At 37.2% G+C, this 13,094-nt stretch overlaps 1 protein-coding gene across 1 annotated transcript in view; it reads right to left on the bottom strand.

The window, feature by feature from the left end:
• Positions 1-9,408: 9,408 nt before the first annotated feature.
• Positions 9,409-13,094, bottom strand: part of LOC115431956 (trehalase-like) — a 45,698-nt gene continuing 42,012 nt past the window's right edge. The window contains exon 15 of the mRNA XM_030152692.1: positions 9,409-10,082. Within this exon, the coding sequence (XP_030008552.1) occupies positions 9,945-10,082 (138 nt within the window). The 3' untranslated portion in view covers positions 9,409-9,944. The remainder of the gene's footprint in view (positions 10,083-13,094) is intronic.

The raw sequence follows: 13,094 nt of genomic DNA on the forward strand, positions 1-13,094 counted from the left end.
CCCCTACGTATGTCCTCTACAGACTTCAGAAAAACTGGGATATGAATAAGAAGACTTTTGACTTGTACAATAACTGCTGTTGTTTTCCTATTTTTTATCTATTTATTTACTTACTTATCCACTTACTCAGTTATTTATTTACTTACTTATCTATTCATTTTTGAATGCAACCCTGTAGTGATCCGCATGCACCAAAGAGGTCCTGACGTAATACATGACCGCCGCTCCTCCTCCTGGAACACAGCATTGTGATGTTTGTCGCATTTCAATGATGTAAAGGTCGGATAAATGCGACCTGGCTGTTCAGACTGAAGTCGCATTGCAAAACATCAGATACGTATCGGATGTAGGGCTGCATATCATATCTGCATATCTGGGTCAAATTTGAAAAAATCTGATTTGTGCTGTTCAAAGTGTCTTTAACAGATCGGATACAGGTCACATATGGACAGAAACATCAGATCTGGGCCACATTTACCTGCAGTCTGAACGTAGCCTAAGTAACGCCTGTGATTTTTAGAGTCTGAGTGAACAGTCACTCCACTTCACCAGGACATAAAACCAGAATACAGTCGCGAAAAAAATTATTAGACCATTAAAAGTCACCAAAAACAATGGTTATACAATCAAGTACTAACTCCTGTGTGTATCATGTGACTAAAACAGACAGAAAAGAAAACATGGAATGTCCAAAAGCACCGTTTTTGTCAGTACAATGCCATAGATACTGATGTAACAACTTAACCCTGTGATGCTAAACGTATCATATTTGATACATGAGTTTTGAAGCCCTCTACATGATCAGTGTGATATTTTTTTTCTTGAAAAACTCTTTGGTCCATTCTTTAGTTTTATATATATATATATATATATATATATATATATATATATATATATATATATATATATATATATATATATATTATAGGCCTGTAACGGTACACGTACCGAACCGAACCATTTCGGTACACACCTGTTCAGTTCGGTACACAGCTGTACCGAAACGGCACAGTATGATGACAAAAACAAAAAGGAACGAAAGACGTCGATCGATGCGGAACTTTAAATCCACGCAAGTTTTACACGGACATGTGGAACTAGCGCACAATGACCCGAAATATGAAATAGCAGCTAATATAAGGTTAAAAAAAACAACAAATATGATGTCAACCTGGAAGGAAGACACTGAAGACCCTCCACCTTTACATCCATCATTACAGTCCTGTTTGGAATCACATCAGGTCCCGGTGAAAGACAATAACGAGGAAAGAGAAGATAAGACGAACGCTGTTTGGCCCCTAGGAACTACGGTAGTTCTAAAACACTCTAGCTCTGTCTGTCTGTCTGTCTCTCTCTCTCTCTCACACACACACACACACACACACACACACACACACACACACTGTATAACATGTAAAGTATGTAAAGTTTCACTTTTGTTTCACGCCAGCGTTAGTTCCGTTAGTTACAGACCACATCCCCCTTCGGCTCCGACAGCCTCCCCCCCCGGTGTTTCTGACGAATCGCACCCTGCACACACAGACACAAGTACACAAAGTGTCCTAAACAGTTTGTTCACTACCCTAAAATAAATAATTTGGTTAATTTTGTTGTCAGTGTAACTCTTCAGTTTGTTAAAAGAGAATATGAGTTTGTCCTCTTGTTAATGTTGTACTTCATGTGGAATTTTTATGTTATTTTTATGCAGAATGTGAACTGACAGAACTGTGATTCGATTTTTGTTGTTTGTTCAAAACTACCTTTCAGGGAAAAGTGCAATACTAATGTTCAAAATACATTTAGTAATATTTATTTTATTTTATTTTCTATTTGATTTAAAGCAGTAGAATTATATTATTCCTGTTCTTCTATATTCCATTGTCTCCAAAAATTTTGGGAAAAATGTTCAAAAATTCATAAATGTATTAAAGACATTTTGAGGGGTTTTCTTTCTTCCCATACTGAACCAAAAAAACAAAAACAAACCATGGCTTTCAAAACCGAAAACATACCGAACTGAAAATTTTGTGTACCGTTACAGGCCTAATCTATCTATCTATCTATCTATCTATCTATCTATCTATCTATCTATCTATCTATCTATCTATCTATCTATCTATCTATCTATCTATCTATATATATATATATATATATATATATATATATACATATATATATCCATAATAACTTTGTCAAAATAACAAATTACTAGTGGTTATTGAGTTTTTTCCACAGTACTGTACACATATCTAAGTAATGCTAATAGTAAATGTATTTTTGTTATCATTATATTTGTCCAAATAAGGGTGGTCTAATAACCTTTTGGGTGACTGTATATCGTCCAAGTCTGGCCCTCATATATGGAACTAAAACTCCAGAACTGTGATGATCTGCCGTTTATCCACTTTCCCTTTTGGACAGATTCGTCCCCTTGTTGAGTTGAAGTCAGCAGATCAGCTGAGACAATATTAAATTTCCCCCGACTGATGGATGCAGCCTCATTTGATTGAATTTTAGAATGTCTTTTAAAGCAGCAGAAATTCTATGGGAACAATTCCTCAAGAGTTATTGATTATAAAAAGGCCTGATATCTCTGGACAGTGTAGAATCGATATTACTAAGCTGTCTCATATCTACCCGTAGAACGCCTTCAGTTATCCTTCTAGTTTAGAGGTCAAAGAGTCGGCCTAATCTCCAAACAATTTAGCTGCTAAGTCAGAGACAAACCCGTTTTTTTTTTTTTTTTGGTCATAATTAGGAAATGCATGGGGTGGGGAGCCAGGCGTGATCATCCAATGGGTTATTGATTAGAGAGTGTGAACGAGTGGGAGCTGAAGAACCAGATCTGCAGCTCTGATTTGCCATCAGACGACAGACAGCCAACCCGCCTGCACATCCCCTCGATGGGAGGATGGGGGGGGGGGCAGGGGGGGTTATCCTGACAGCACGAGTAGGATCCATCGGCAGCAGCACCAGGACTCGGCGGATAATGAGGCGTCTTTGTGATGTGCTGGAGGGGTCGGTGAAGGCTCGGTCCGGGAACAGTAATGAAGCACAGGCCTCCGTCGAACACCACACACACACGTCCACCTCGACTGTTCCCAGCTCATGTGTTTTTTTTTTTTTTTTTCCACTTTCACTGGTGTTTGATATGATTTCACACATCAGCCCACGTCTAATTCTTGGGATGGAAATGAGGTGCCTGAGTAGCAGTTTTTTGTTTTTTTTTTTTTTTACATATCTAAAGCCAGCCGATACATACATAATCATAAACCATTAGAAGTTTGAAACAGCCACATCTGCAGAACTGGTCACACAGATAGTTAAAAGTAACCGAATACAGTAAATACTCCTAAAGGGTTAAACTGACAGAACATATAGGCTGACATGAATAATGTAACAGTACATATATGGACAAACAGCTAAAACAAGGCTAATGATAAGAGCTGTTTCTATAAAATATACAGTAACAGCAGAGACCGAACATGCAGAACATTTAAAACTGTGGCTATCGTACATTAATAAATACTATAAAAACTAAAAATGTAAAGTATCATAAAAGTCATACGTAGTGGAATATATGGAATATATTTTTTTCTATATTATATTAAGATAAACTAATATTTTTTTGTGGAAAGACATAACTGAGATAGTGAAATATAGTATAAATCATAAAGAAGGTTGTATATAATTAGAAATTATAGCATATTATATATTGGTTTATACTTAACATAAATGTATATATGATAATTATTAGATTGACCGACATAAACAAAGCAAAAGTTAGCTAAAGCAAAGTTAGCTAAAAGTATCTGAAGTAGTTAAAAAATGTAAAAATGACAAATAATTAATAATGAAATAAATTGGCTAACTATTTGAATATTTAGTCAAAAGCATAAAATGATGCTAACAGTTAACATTTTAACGATGGAGAACGCCTGTAGGACATTTTAAAACTGTTTATGTCTGTAGCTTGTAGCTAATGAAGTGAATGCTAAAAGGAGTTAAACTGACAGTTAACTCTTTATTGGCAAGTGACTATTTTTGGTAATTTCCGCAAAAATTCACTTTTTATCAGGCAAGTGACTATTTTTGGTAATTTCCGCAAACATTAACCCTTTATCGGGGAAGTGACTATTTTTGTAATGCCTGCAAACATCATCGGGCAAGTGACTATTTTTGGTAATGTCCGCAAACATTAAGCCTTTATTGGGCAAGTGACTATTTTTGGTAATTAGTCACTTGCCCAATGACTATTTTTGGTAATTTCCACAACCATTAACCCTTTATGATGCAAGTGACTATTTCTGGCAGTTTCCGCAAAAATTAACCTTTTATCAAGCAAGTAACTATTTTTGGTAATTTCCGCAAACAGTAACCTTTACTGGGCAAGTGACTATTTTTGGTAATTTCCACAAACATTAACCTTTTATCAGTCAAGTGACTATTTTTGGTCATTTTCACAAACATTAAAGATGTATGAGGCAAGTGACTATTTTTGGTAATTTCCGCAAAAATTAACCTTTTATCAGGCAAGTAACTATTTTTGGTAATTTCCACAAACAGTAACCTTTACTGGGAAGGTGACTATTTTTGGTTATTTCCACAAACCCTTTGTCGGGCAAGTGGCTATTTTTGGTATTGTCCGCAAACATTAACCCTTTATAGGGAAAGTAAAATTTTTTGGTAATTTCCGCAAACATTAACCCTTTATCAGGCAAGTGACTGTTTTTGGTAATTTCCACAAATGCTAACCCTTTATTGGGCAAGTGACTATTTTTGCAAACATTAATACTTGCCCAATAAAGAGTTAATGTTTGTGGAAATTACCAAAAATAGTCATTTGAGGGTTACTTTGCCACTCGATGATCCGATATGCATTTTAACTCTTTAAACCAAACTTCCAGAGGCTATAAAAACACATCCATAAACTCTTTTGTCTGTAGATGCTTGTTTGTATGCAGAGGTAGTTACTGTGGATGACTGGCGAGGACGAGACACCCTGACCTTTTACTTCCTCGACAACATGTAATGCACTTGTCACCGCTGCTTTACAATTCATGCACCGCCCATGCAACGTGCTCCTCACAATAACACGCTTGGATTTGTGTAATGAATGCGTGTGCGCAGAAACACACACCGGCGCTTCAGCTTCGCCCCGTCACCGTTTAACTGCCAGACAAGTTCCTCCACACTTTGTAGCTCGATCTCATTAAGTGAACACAACACATTTGTGCTAAAACAGCGCGGTAATGTGTGAGTTATCAAAAGGAGCAGGTTCTACTTGAGTTACTGCTGTCAGAGAGGGTTGGAAACATAATGACTGCTGCTGCCCGCTGCTTAACCCTTTAACATCCCAAACCTGTCCGGTGCTGCATTTAACACTTTACAGTGTTTAAATGACTGTGACTACTGAACCGTTTACGCTATCCACAAAATATGTGTTACACTGTTATGAAATGGACAGAGTTAATTTTTGGTATATAATACTGTTATGAAATGGACAGAGTTAATTTTTGGTATATAATACTGTCATGAAATGGACAGAGTTAATTTTTTGTATATAATACTGTTATGAAATGGACAGTTAATTTTTGATATATAATACTGTTATGAAATGGACAGAGTTAATTTTTGGTATATAATACTGTCATGAAATGCACAGAGTTAATTTTTGGTATATAATACTTTTATGAAATGGACTGAGTTAATTTTTGGTATATAACACTGTCATGAAATGGACTATGTTAATTTTTGGTATATAATACTGTTATGAAATGGAGAGAGTTAATTTTTGGTGTATAATACTTTTATGAAATGGAGAGAGTTAATTTTGGTATATAATGCTGTTATGAAATGGACAGAGTTAATTTTTGGTATATATACAATATATACATATAAAGTTGAAAGTTAAGTTCTTCCTGAAAACAAAGGTACAGAAGAATGGGTTCTGAAGACATGTTGTGACTCTTTTCTTGCACAGAACACATGAATCCACCTCGGCATCCTGGTGTAATGACAGTGTTGCTTTCCAAACACTGCAGAATGCACACGGCTGTTACAGTATGGGTGTCATTCTAGAGCGTGGGTTTTGAAAAAGAAACGCCAACGATACGATTTGTAGATGCAGACTCACAACAGCACATTACCAGGCTGTGATCGGGGGGGGGGGGCTACGCACCACTGCACCTATTGGCCTTTTACCCAGTCAAGATGCACAGTCAATCTGTTCCGTGCACTCGCGCTAAGGAGAGAGAGATGCAGTCAAATCCCGACTCGGACCTCATATCTCGGCAGCCACGAGGGATGCAATTTGGTCTTTAAGAAGCAAATTTCTCATTACTTTTTTTTCCTGACAACCATTTGAATATCTATATGGACTTAATTTCATGCTTGACCTGCATTTCAGCATAGATGTAAGCAGGAACGGCGCAGACAGAATGACTTCCACGCCACAGCGATAAAGAAAAATAAAAAAATAAATAAATGGGAAAATATGCAGACGGTTCTTTGTTTCTTTTTAAATTAATGGCTCGTGCATTGTGTGTTTGAGTTGCATTTAAATATTTTTCATGCTATAAAAAGCAGCTGTGCCTTCTTTTTTTTTTCTTTGTTTTTTTTTTCTGCACTTTCGGTGGTAGAACTAGAACTGGAGTAAAGTTACACTGAGCCTGTTTGTGTGCACACGAATACTCCGATCTCTATCCGATTTCAGATTATTTGACATTATTGATCATACAAACAGTATAATCGGATATGTTTTATCGGAAAACAGCAGTAATCTGATTATGAGAAATCAGATTAATACACCTGGATTTCACCTTGATACTCATGTATGCTTGTATACAGGTTAATCTGGTTTGTTTGTTTTTTTACATCTGTGCATGTGCAAAAACAATTAAAATCATACAAAACAGAAGTCAGACTGACAAACTAGTTAACAAATTACATGACATTTTCAGAGTTTTGAGAATTTATGTTTTAAAAAAGGTAATCTTACAAGTTTATGTCAGAAAAATTTGTAATCAGGTTAAAATCTGTATATATTGAGGTGATGAACTAAGACTTATACGTTCAGACTAAGAAAGAATCGAGTAATGTGCAAAAATTCAAGCCATTAGAAGCTGAACTCAGTGAAAAACAGCTTCAATATGAGTCACAGAAGAAAAAAAAAAATACAAAAGTCTCAAAAATCTGTTCATCTAAAATCTATAATATTTCTACATATGGGTCAAAACACAGTAATGTCCCATCAGAGAGCGAATTTCAATTAACTGTCATTCCAACATTTATTTCAATATAAAGTAGCTCCTTGTTTTGGATAATCCCTTTTGGTCCAACTAAAGCAAAAATGAATTTAAAAGTAAAAATAGGACCAATGGTCCTGTAGCTTACCAGCCAAATTAAAAGCTTTGGGAAATGTATCCAGATGCCATTTATTATCACCCAGTTCTGTGTATTTATTCTATTACAGAAATAGCCCATGTTTTGGTCATATTCCAATCAGATCTGTCAAAAATTCAAATTCCAGCTTGATATCATTGATACTGATTTATTGGATCAATCCACTTCCTATCTCTTATAATGGGAAAATTTTTCAAAGTGGCACCAAATCCAGAATCAGATCCGGATCGAAATAATTGCAATGCCTTGTGTTGACATCATCATACAGAAGCTGTATACCAACTTTGAAGTCAATTAGAACTGTAGTTTCGGAGAAGAAGACAATTGAAATTTTTTCCCCATAAGAGCCCATGTCAAATTTTCCGTAAGTTCCCGGATCCAGAAGAAGATCCTGATCAGCATGTGGACATTATGTTTGGGTCATCTCCCCATCAGGGCTGGACTGTAGAAATTTACACTGGATATCATTTATATTTACTGAGTTATTGCATCGATCACTTCCTATCTCTTATAATGGGGACATTTTTCAAAGTCGCTCCAAATCCAGAATCAGATCCGGATCCAAATAATTTCACTAACTTTTGTTGATATGATCATAAAGAAGCTGTATACCAAGTTTGAAGTCAATCGGAATTGTAGTTTCGGAGAAGAAGACGATTGAAATTTTTGTAACGGACGACAGACGACAATAGCTAGGTCGGTAAGCTAAAAAAACGTGGGTCATTTAGCAACACTAATCTGTCAGATTGTCTCTAAAATGTCCCGTCAGAGAGATTTTGAATACTGTGTTTTGACTCATATCTACAATGACTATTACCATTACTTTTTAGCTTACCAGCCGACAGGCCATAAGCTATTGTTGTCATGTGTCGTCCGTCGTCGTCTTCTGTCATCTGTTACAAAAATTTCAATCGTCTTCTTTTCCAAAACTACAATTCCAATTGACTTCAAACTTGGTATATAGCTTCTGTATGATGATGTCAACACAAGGCATTGCAATTATTTCGATCCGGATCTGATTCTGGATTTGGTGCCACTTTGAAAAATTTTCCCATTATAACAGATAGGAAGTGGATTGATCCAATAAATCAGTATCAATGATATCAAGCTGGAATTTGAATTTTTGACAGATCTGATTGGAATATGACCAAAACATGGGCTATTTCTGTCATGTAATAAATACACAGAACTGGGTGATGATAAATGGCATCTGGATACATTTCCCAAAGCTTTTCATTTGGCCGGTAAGCTACAGGGCCATTGGTCCTATTTTTTAATGTTCTGCAGGTATTTTAATCAGCTTTTGGTCTGAAGCTACATTTAGAAAAACCTGTGGCTCCGTTTTTGATGCGACTTGAAGAAATGATAGAACTATATTAACCCATAAAGACCCAAACGGCCACTGGCAACCAACAGCATCTACTGATCTAAAATGTTTAACACCCTCAGAACCACTAAACCTATCAGTACGCTGTATTAATTCAGGTAAAACACAGTGTGTCATCTTTTCATGGTCATCAGATTTGACCCATTTGGACGTTCAGAGGCTCCGTAGTTACCGTGGAAACACCGTCATCTTCTACAACATTGATTCACCAGTAAAACCCATGGAGTTGAATCAACGACAATGGATGGACACACTGAGTTTATGATCAGTTAAAGATATTTTTGCTGAAGAAGTCACTTTTTCTTCTGTTTTCTCTGTTTCTGATATAATAACCTTCAACGTTAATGTGAGCTTTTATGGACATCTACATGATTAGTGAATTAAATACAGGAAAATTCACGATTTACACTGAAAAAAATGCAAAATAAAGAGGATAATATTACAATAAATGGTGATAAATCACTTAAGAAAGGTTAAATAAAGAGGAAAATTTCATTTGGGAACTGCCACAAAAGTAGTACTGGGTCTTTATGGATTAACACGACATGGAATTGATATTTGGTTCCAAAAAAAAAAAAAGCAAAATCTATGGAAAATGAGGTTGTTAAGTCTTGATGACAAATAATTAGTGTATTTTTTATTTATTTGATTTCAGCAGCAAGTATTTACATGAAAACATTTGGCTGAGATTCTTAGGATTTTCTGGATGTTCAGCACATATTTCAACACAATCCTGTGCAAAATAAGCAAATGACAAAAATTTCAACCTCAGCTGTCGTGAAGGTACAAAGACTCAGCTCCTGATATTTGAATTCATCATGAGATCGATAGCTGTTTTTTTGTAGATTACTGCTGTAATTCAAGCCTGATCATTTGCTTACATAATCATATTTTCTGTTTTTTCCCAGAGATCATCGACCTCAGCAGCTAAATATTAAAATATCAGCCAAAGCGATTCTTAATTCTAATCGATTCCTTCTGAGCGTAGACGTCGTCCTGATCGTATATGCAGTAGAAAAGCTGTCAGGCCGCGTTAGAAGACATTTTCCTGCCTGCGTTTGTCTGAAGTGTCAGTGAACAGGAGTGATGTAGTGCAGCGAAACCTGGAAAAGGAAACTCCCACCCTCGGGTAGACTCCGCTGTCACCTCGGATTCACTGGAGCATGATGGGAACTGAGAAGACCAGAGGCAGCAGGAGTCCAGAAGACACATGTCCGCTAGCTGAGGTGAGAGTGGACCCGTACTGGTCCAGGAGCTGCAGGGCCACGCCGTTGGTCCAACCGAAACCCAGCTGCAGGAAGGAAACAGCGTCAAGGACCAGAAAACACATATTACACTGTAAAAAAAATATATATATAGGCTGTCACATTCTGTTCTATGTTAGAGTCATGTGGTGCTGATGCAAGAGATCAACCTGACAATAGAAGTGGGCAGTACTTTCACTGAAGGAGAACTGAACTAATTCAATTAAAGTCCATATATGACTTCTGTCAGTGATCAATAGGAACTATACTGAGATCTGTAACCATTTACATGTTATAAGCATCAAAATATGGACCGTTACATGTAAAGGCACATGTTTAATATTTTAAAAATTCGTCAAAAATGCAAAAGTTTAAATATCTCAGTACTGTGAACATACTTTGTATGTTGTATTGTCTCAAGGAAGATACATAAAAAATTTTAAATGAATCAGTATTTTAATTTTTTTTTATAAATCAGTAGTTTAATTGAAGGAGATGTTGGAAGAAACTGACGACAAAGATGGCAGCCAAGAGGAAGGTGACGAAGATGACGATGAAAACGACGACGAAGATGACGACGAAGATGATGACGAAGATGACGACCAAGAGAAAGGCGACAAAGATGACGATGAAGACGAAGATGATGACAAAGATGACGACCAAGAGGAAGGCGACAAAGATGACGATGAAGACGAAGACGAAGATGATGACAAAGATAATGACGAAGACGGCGACCAAGAAGATGACAAAGAGGAAGGTGATGAAGATGACAATGAAGTCAATGATGAAGAAGAGGACAAAGATGACGAAGATGGTGATGAGGAGGAAGACGATGACAAAGACAACAACAACGACAAAGAGGAAGATGACAAAGAAGACGATAATGAAGATGACGATGACAAAGACAACGACAAAGTGGACAACAGTGAAGACAAAGATGACAACGCAGAGGAAGACGAAGATGACAGAAACACAAAGATGACGAAGAAGAGGAAGACGACAACAAAGACGATGACGAAAATGACAACAAAGACAATGACGGGAAAGACAACGACAACGACAGCAAAGATGTCAGTGAGGACGACGCCGAAGACAACAACGGCAAAGACAACAACGGCAAAGACAACGACGACAACAGCGAAGATGATGACAGTGAAGACGACGCAAAGACAACGACGGCGAAGACAACGACGGCGAAGACAACGACGGCGAAGACAACGACGGCGAAGACAACGACGGCGAAGACAACGACGGCAACAGTGAAGATGATGACAGTGAGGATGATGGCGAAGACAACGATGGCGAAGACAACGACGGCGAAGACAACGACGGCGAAGACAACGACGGCGAAGACAACGACGGCGAAGACAACGACGGCGAAGACAACGACGGCGAAGACAACAGCGAAGATGATGACAGTGAAGACGACGGCAAAGACAACAACGGCAAAGACAACAACGGCAAAGACAATGACGGCGGAGACAACAATGACAATGGCGAAGACAACGACAACAACGGCAAAGACAACGACAACAACAGCGAAGATGATGACAGTGAAGACGATGGCGAAGACAACAACGGCAAAGACAACAACAGTGAAGACAACAACAGCGAAAACAATGACGGTGAAGACAACAACGGCAAAGACAACAACGGCGAAGACAATGACGGTGAAGACAATGATGACAACAGCAAAGATGATGACAGTGAAGATGACGGCAAAGACAACAACGGCAAAGACAACAATGGCAAAGACAACAACGGCAAAGACAACGATGGTGAAGATGGCGACGGCAAAGACGACAGTGAAGACGACTGAAGTGGACAACTAAGACGAAGACAACGACAAAGATGACAAAGACAACACTGGACACAGCGCCGTCACAGTAACTCATGGCCCATCTGCCCTTGAACTAAACTGATTTAATGGTGGTTTGTTCATGTTGATGCTAACTGAACCAATGAAGGAGCTAATTTATTCTATAAAATGGAGAACACGAAGTCTGTTCAGAACTATTGTAGAAACAGGTCAGGACAACATGGCTCTGAAGATGCAAACAGGACATTTTCTGATACAAAAATGCAATTATTTTTATTTTCAGGCAATTAAAAACGGATGAAAATGTTCTAAAAATTCCTATTCCATTTCTGCATTTCCTGTAAATCGTAGACATTCCAGCTTTAACACATGCTTTTTACTCCTGAAACATACATTAATACAGCGTTAACGACACTACTGACATCCCTGTGATGCATACAGGATCCCAGAGCAGTTTTCACTCTGTGTCGTCTTCATTTCCTGTGCTTCGTTCTCTCTTTAGCATCATCTCCACTAGAACTTCACACAGTTAATTCACACACATCATTTACACATGAGCTTCACATGAACTAATCTAATAACACAACGTAATGTGCAAAAGCAGCACCGGGTCTCTTTAGGCATCCTGATCCCAGACCTGTTACATCAGTTGTGATAGTATCTCATTTATTATTCACTGTGATTGTGTGAGAATATTTACATACGATTCGAGTTACGACGTGTGTGTTTATCTCAGCAATGATTAACCAACTGTGTTTAAAGACGACTCTGATCTACTGGTGAAAAAGTGGTTTTCCAGTAAATTAAGGTGAGAAAAGATGCCAAAAATTAAAGAAAAAAACAAGTAAATGATAGAATTTGGTACTTCGCGCCCACTTTCATCTACGCAGCACATTAGTGAAAAAAATCCAATGATAAAAACAATGAAGAGAAAAATTAAGGCTGGTTGAAAATGTACAAATGGAAGAAGGACCCAACAGAGTGGAAAAGAAATTAAAATAGTCCAAATTAAGTGAATAGAATAGAATAGAATAGAATAGAATAGAATAGAATAGAATAGAATAGAACAAACAAAAACCAAATAGAATAGAATAGAATAGAATAGAATAGAATAGAATAGAATAGAATAGAACAAAACAGAACAAAATAGAATAAAATAGAACACAATGGAGTAAAATAGAATTAAATAGAATAGAACAGAATAGAGAGAAAAGAACAAAAGAAAACAAAATAGAATACA

Source organism: Sphaeramia orbicularis, chromosome 13 (assembly GCF_902148855.1).
Source record: "Sphaeramia orbicularis chromosome 13, fSphaOr1.1, whole genome shotgun sequence".
Taxonomy (NCBI): Eukaryota; Metazoa; Chordata; class Actinopteri; order Kurtiformes; family Apogonidae; genus Sphaeramia; species Sphaeramia orbicularis.